This window comes from Nannobrachium achirus, assembly GCF_963921795.1.
Source record: "Nannobrachium achirus genome assembly, chromosome: 5".
In the NCBI taxonomy this organism is placed as follows: Eukaryota; Metazoa; Chordata; class Actinopteri; order Myctophiformes; family Myctophidae; genus Nannobrachium; species Nannobrachium achirus.
This window is the reverse complement of record NC_137814.1, coordinates 1,214,426-1,221,925: the sequence shown is the minus strand read 5'-3', so window position 1 is coordinate 1,221,925 and position 7,500 is coordinate 1,214,426. Positions and strand designations below refer to the sequence as shown.

The 7,500-nt window shown below is 43.5% G+C and overlaps 1 protein-coding gene across 1 annotated transcript in view; it reads left to right on the top strand.

The window, feature by feature from the left end:
* LOC308286159 (integrin alpha-6-like) overlaps positions 1-7,500 on the top strand; it is a gene marked incomplete at both ends in the record, with an annotated part of 94,492 nt that overhangs the window by 43,513 nt on the left and 43,479 nt on the right. Inside the window, 2 exons of the mRNA XM_080727115.1 lie at positions 3,042-3,235; positions 5,940-6,046. Of these exons, the coding sequence (XP_080583241.1) occupies positions 3,042-3,235; positions 5,940-6,046 (301 nt within the window). The remainder of the gene's footprint in view (positions 1-3,041; positions 3,236-5,939; positions 6,047-7,500) is intronic.

The following is a 7,500-nucleotide window of genomic DNA, read 5'->3' as shown; positions in this document are numbered from 1 at the left end:
GCCATGTTTCCATAAACTTATTCGAATTAGGGAAGCGAATTATCAGACATGCGTATTAAGACAAAGCAAATTTAGCCCGCTTCCATTTGCGGGTGTCATTCGAATTAGCGACGGTCGCATGGGTTGACAGAGTGCTCATCCTGCAAGTTTTAGCGTCCTCTGGAAGGAGGCCGATCTGCAAGCTCACAGCGCGGCGACGCGGATGCGAGCTGCTGTGAGCTTGTAGATCGGTCACTTTTGGCACGCACCACTGTGTGATGACTGGTGTCTTGTTTAACAATGACAGTGAGATACTTGTTGCACTAACTAGCATTGACTGCTTTGGTCTCTTTTTGTAAGACACTTTATGTATATATACTTATATTTAATTCGCCCCCTCTATTTGATGCACCTTCTCTTTTTTGGTACTGTACTGCTCTTGTTTTTACTCTTATCTATTTTTTCCTACTTCTCTGTAACTTTGTAAATAACTGTATACTGCTGTGCTACAACTGGACAACTAAATTTCCCCCTTGGGATAATAAAGGTATCTATCTATCTATCTATGAGGAAGGGTTGGCCACGGATGGCTTGACTCCGGGAGGTGAAAACGGGAGGAATTTACACACGGTCCGTGTCACTTTGTGTGTAACAAACAGCCGGTTTGTTTTGTGGGCTATAAACGCTATACAATGGACGTTAAGCGGCAGGGGAAAGTGTTAAATTGGCGGACGATATTGCGAATAAGCCTTAAATGCGCATTAAGAGGCTTTATGGAAACGCCACTTATGACACCTTTGAAAATAAAATAAATACAGGCCTATTCATGGGTTGCATCAGCTTGTAGTCCTACACCAGCCATGTTGAGGACACACTGATTGGCCTAGAACTAATGTTCTACACCTGTGTTGGTCCTCAACATGATGCAACCCATGAATTTGAATATTTAATTATTTGATATACTACATTTAATAAATACCCTTTGTTTAGCGATGTTAATTTTTTTTTCTTTTCACAGAATCAAAGATTCACTGCCATCCTGTTTGTAAAAGTCTATGGGAAAAATGAATGTGAGATGTTTTTGTTGGCACCAGTTAAACCACACCCACTGCTACGCTCTATAGATTCTATGGAGAGAGGCTGTTATTAAATACTCAACAAAACCACCTAATTGTAAATAAAGATACACCTGATCAAAACCACCTAATGTAAAGATACACTGCTACGCTCTATAGATTCTATGGAGAGAGGCTGTTATTAAATACTCAACAAAACCACCTAATTGTAAATAAAGATACACCTGATCAAAACCACCTAATGTAAAGATACACTGCTACGCTCTATAGATTCTATGGAGAGAGGCTGTTATTAAACCTAATGTAAAGTTACACCTGCAACATGTTTACACTATTTCTCCCTGAAGTATTTGAAATAAACAGTACAATTATGCCCCCTTGTGGCTCTAATTGGTGTAACACCAGTAGAAAATAGAGCATGCAGCGGAAGTGGATTCCTGGGGTCACTTAATATTCCCCATTCATTTTCGCCATAGACTTTTACAAAAATATTTATAACAATTATGTTAAGCCTCGAACCAAGCCATCCAGGATGGAGGTGAATCATGACCATATAACCTTTTTTTCTATGAAAAGAACATTTTGAAAATCGCTAATAAAGGGTAGTTATTAAATGTAGTATATCAAATAATGTAATATTAAAATATGTTTTCACATAGGATCAAAGGTTATAATCATGATTCACCTCCATCCTGGATGGCTTGGTTCGAGGCTTAACATAATTGTTATAAATATTTTTGTAAAAGTCTATGGCGAAAATGAATGGGGAATATTAAGTGACCCCGGGAATCCACTTCCGCTGCGACGCTCTATAATAGCTGTATTTAAACACAATGCTAAGCTTTCACAACTCTAGCCTTGCAGGGAGACGCATATCACTGCAGTGTCTGTCCTCACACATGGCAGGACTAAATGATACTGATTACTTTATAACAGGGGGAATAAATCACACTGAGAGCTGTTTTAACTCCACCTGGAGGTCATTTAGGAACTCTTTACTGAACTAATCTCCTCCTTTTAATGTGTGTTTAATTATGGACAGATGTTTACTGACCAAATGAACCTTGTTGTCGTAGACATGGTGGTGGAAGCTTCCCATTAATGAGTCTGCATGGCGTCAGGTTGAGAGGAGCTCAGCTCAGCTGTAGTCTGTGGGTCCCATCTGGTCTGTCTGGTCCGATACACAGAGAATCTGTCAAAGTCACAGCAAGCAAAAGTACAAAGGCGTTAAAATGAGCAAGGGAAATCCAGGTGCAGGCAAGGCTCCGAAACAGGCAAAAATAACAAGAGTATATGCGAGGGGGGGGGGGGGGGGGGCACTCTCCATTCTGACATGCTGCCATTCAGACATTGACGTCTAATTGTCTGAGTGGCAGCACTTCCATAGAGGTTAGGGTTAGGTATAGGGTTGGTGTCGGAATGGGGGGATGTCTGAATGGCAGAATGTCGGAATGGTGGGATGCACCCGTATTTGAGTCGGAATTAAAGCGTGTAGCTAAACTGTTCTGATCAGCAGAGAACCATTAAATACTGTGGCTCCTCAGTGGAAGTGGACACAGGTGTGGGCGGGACACAGTGTGGTGTATCCAGTTGGCAGGACATTGTGATGTCATAATAACATGACATTGTGATGTCATAATAACATATCATTATGTATCAGTTGGCAGGACATTGGGATGTCATAATAACATGACATTGTGATGTCATAATAACATATCATTATGTATCAGTTGGCAGGACATTGGGATGTCATAATAACATGACATTGTGATGTCATAATAACATATCCTCATGTTATTCAGGTGGCAGGACATCGTGGTGGGGGCTCCCCAGTACTTTGAGAAGGAGGGGGTGATCTTGTGATGTCATAATAACATATCCTCATGTTATTCAGGTGGCAGGACATCGTGGTGGGGGCTCCCCAGTACTTTGAGAAGGAGGGGGTGATCTTGTGATGTCATAATAACATATCCTCATGTTATTCAGGTGGCAGGACATCGTGGTGGGGGCTCCACAGTACTTTGAGAAGGAGGGGGTGATCGGGGGGGCGGTGTACGTCTACGTCAACAGGGCGGGGCGATGGAACAAGGCCACGCCCCTCCGGATAGACGGCCCCCAGGACTCCATGTTTGGACTTTCTGTGGAAAACCTGGGAGACATCAACCAGGACGGTTACCATGGTGAGAGGAGGGGGGGGGGTGTGTGTGTGTGTGTGTGTGTGTGTGTGTGTGTGTGTGTGTGTGTGTGTGTGTGATACAGCTTGGTTACACATGTCATCTAGCCTCTAGTTGTCTATGGAGAACTCCTAGACTCTCCCAGGGGAGAGTCTAGGAGTTCTCCATAGACAACGCTTTACGCCATGACGTAGTTACTCACTTTGACTGACAGGTCCAGTCCGTAGCCACCAGCGCATCAAAACATCGTCGGCAGAACAGCAAATACGTCTTTTCCAGACAGAAATTCCAAAAGTGCAAACTTTTTAAAGTTCTGAGATGCCGTTGATTTCGGATAAAACTTTGCTTAATGCAGCTTTTATTTGTGATTTGTGAACTCGCGTTGGGTATGGGGGCCGCCATGTTTGTTTTCAAAATGTGAGAGCTGCTGCAGCCGCTTGACCAATCAGGAGCGGTGTGAGGCGGGTCGCTCCAAATGCCGCTGTTTGATTGGAAATTAGAACGTAAGTTTCTCATAAAGAGACTCGATGGGAGGACCACCAGACCCAGAAAGGAAGCACATTGGTCGTCATGACGTAGCTCGGGATGGCTTGCGAGGCTACATGTAATCTGCTTGTGTTCATGGCGGTAGGCTATGAATGAGTTGCGGTACGAACATATCTATTTATTTATTTATTGATAATCATGATAATATTTATTGAAATGTACGAGAATAACCTATTTTTATCACAAACAGGTGTACAAGACACTGTGATAAATATAAACCTCATAATTTTTATGGGCCTATTTCTCATAATAACTCTGTATCGTGTTGTTTTATTGGGGAGTGAATGAATTGCTCCAACAGCCAGCGCTGGTGTTTTAACTGTGTGACACCGATGACGACCCGAGTAGTGTCCCAAATGTGCATCTGGATCCCCCAAATAGGGGGTAGGGTGGGGCGCCCGCTGGCCTAGTGGTCAAGGCGCATACCACATACTAGGCTATGATGCCTGCTGGCGTCGCCGGTTTGATTCCCGATCCAGACGACCTTTGCCGCGTGTCATTCCCCATCTCTCTCCCCATTTCCTGTCAGTCTACTATCCTTTCAAATAAAGGCATAAAAAGCCCAAAAACAAATCTTAAAAAAAAAAAAAAAAAAAAATAGGGGGTAGGGAGTAGGCAGTGTTGGGGAAGTTACTTTGAAAGCGTAACTTGTACAGTTACAAGTAACTCACCATGGCAATAACTTGATCAAGTTAAAGTTATACCCCTGGAGAAATGTCACTTATAAAGTTTCAAGTTACATAGAAAAAGTAACTGAGTTACTCCAAGTTACAATTTTTTTACATTTTATTTCAAAAAGGAACATCGCTGTTCCTAAAATAGAATTCCACAAAAAAAGAGGATCTGTTGAGGATACTGTACATTAGTCATGACATTTGATCTTCAATTTGATCACATCTCAACTGTAAAACTGTAACTTAACAGTAAAAAAATAGAAAAAGAAAAAGTCTGGTGCCTTGTATAGTGATAGCGACACCTTTGCTATACATATTAATTAAACTGTTACATGACAATTGATTTGTCAATCTTAACAAAACTTAAATGTAAAGCTATAACTTCGCTTGTAACTTCTTGTAACTTGTAACTTGAGCCAAAAGTATATCTCAGTTACTTGACGAGTTACAGAAATATGAATGTAACTCAGTTACCAGAAAGTTACAGCAAAATGTAACTTAGTTACGTAACTCAGTTACATGTAACTTTAGTTGGGAGTATGGTACGAGTCCGGCATCTCCGACGCAGCCATAAGGACCCTCCAGATGAGCAGTGGTGGCCGTCAGGGCCGCTAGGATCAGCGGTGGCCGCACCGCGGTGAGACACAAACACACTCGCTCAGTGAGTAAACGCTGTGCTGTATTTCACAAAGATGAACACAATCCATCTCTCACCGCCCGCGTACGCATGCACAAACGAGCACGCTGGCGAGGGATTTCACGGGACCGCGCCAGCTCACCTCGCTGCCTCTAAACTTCTCCTCGCGGCAGAAAAAGCTGCCCGCCTCTCGTTGACAATGAATTACTAGGAGGCGGTGACCGCGTACCGTCTGGAGGGCACTTTAGTGTTCAAGAAAGTCTTGCTAAATGTGGACGCAAATAAAGATGTTAAGCGTGTGCATGTGGCTGAGTGTGCGCATGTCTGCGCAGGGGTTGACACTAAGCTCTCAGAGGCACTTGCCTGTTGGGCAAGTACAGGTCATGTTCTACTTGCCCAAAGGTCAGGCCCACTTGACCGAAAATTAAATTGTCCATTATAAAATGATTGGTAAGATTTTAATTACCGCTCAATTTAACACTTATTTCTTTACTTTCAGGGGCTGTGCGATAAAAAATGTCATACACTATACCTACAAATACAAATACCAAATACCTACGATTGAATATGTCTGTGGTTTCACACTTGTTACATTCCACAGACCAGAAAATGGAGAGTGCTGGCCATGTGCAGGTGTTTAGATGTGTTTATAGACGGTTGTGTCCACTTTCAAATGAGCACCTGAAAGCAAACTCCACCTGCCCGAAGGTTTTATGGCAAGCCTTAGTGTCAATGCCTGCTATGTGTGTGTGTGTGTGTGTGTGTGTGTGTGTGTGTGTGTGTGTGTGTGTGTGTGCGTGCGTGCGTGCGTGCGTGCGTGCGTGCGTGTGTGCGTGCGTGCGTGTGTGTGTAGACTTTGCAGTAGGAGCTCCCTACGACGCGGCAGGGCAGGGTAAAGTGTACATCTATCATGGAGCTGCTGAAGGCATCAGGATGGAACAGCTGAAGAAAGCTGCTCAGGTAACTCGGACACTATGCCCTTTATACTAAAACTAGTAAATAATAATAATAATTAATTATATCTCCCCTTTAATAATACCAATTTGTATTGATTTGTCACCTTTACAACAAAGTACAGCTTGTAAGCATCAGGCATTCGAGGCATGAGCTACACAGCCAAACGTTTTTGTAGCGCCGACCAGAATTTTGCCAAAATGGCTTGCAATGCTGTTCTGCTGGCATTTACTCTCTTTTTGGGCTTCCCTGACACTGAGCTTAACATTAACAAAGTATAAAAATCAAACCTCGGTTCGAAGTGGAGCGGTGAATCTGAGCAGCTATACTGTGTGCGTGTGTGTGTGCGTGCGTGCGTGTGTGTGTGTGTGTATGTGTGTGTGTGTGTGTGTGTGCCTGCACAACAGCGCCCCTCCTTTAACTTGTGTGTTGTGTGTGGCCACTCAAGGTATTGCCAGGCTACAGACATAGCCAGCCACCCACCCACATAGCCAGCCACCCACCCACCCACAGACATACCTGTCTATTGGGAGCGCTTTCACCGCTCCAAAAATCGCCAATATGTGTTGTTTTTTTTCTTTCCTTATTACTGTGGGAGAGTGCAATCATTCACTGCTCCAAACAACAAAGGTGAACACCAAAAGAACAGTATTGCAGGCCTGCCAGGCCATTTTGACAATTTTTGGTCGGTGCTACCCACACGTTTGGCTGTGTAGCTCATTCCTCGAATGCCCGATGCTTACAAGCTGTACCTCGTTGTAAAGGTGACACATCAGCGATAAACATGATATAAACACGATACAATTTGGTATTATTAAAGGGGAGGTATGATTCATTATTAATATGTTTCCTTTCTTTTTGTGCTGAGTTTTAAATACTACTAGACCTTACCCGTTCGAAGATATGTGCTCCAAAATATGTGCAGAGTGTGGGTTATGGGGGAAGTAACTGTAACTGGTGCGTGTATGAGAATATGTGGGAGCATCATAATGTAAGGAGCAGCCCATGGAGGAGTGTATATTTATGATGGATACAAATAATTTAACGGCAAAATTAGGTGAATAGAAGTATAGGGATGTATGCGCTTGCTCCACATAGTTTTTCCATACCCGTTGGAAGATGAGACAGTTACAACACATCAAACGCACCCGTTGCATGCGTGACCCATGCATGCATGCAACCCACGTTACGTTTGTGTGAGAGTGTGTGTGTGTGTGTGTGAGTGTGAGTGAGAGTGAGAGTGAGAGAGAGAGACCATGCACATTCCTAACTTTTGGTGTGTGCGCGCGCATGTGTCTCATCACTGCAACATTCCTAACTGTGATAGAGAGGGGTGTGTGTGTGTGTGTGTGTGTGGGGCGACAGATCCCATGGCTTGGAGGAATGGACCGTAACCCTGACAACAGGCTGTAGAGTTGAACAGAAGTGGTGAAGAAAACGCTAATAAACTGCTTGCATTT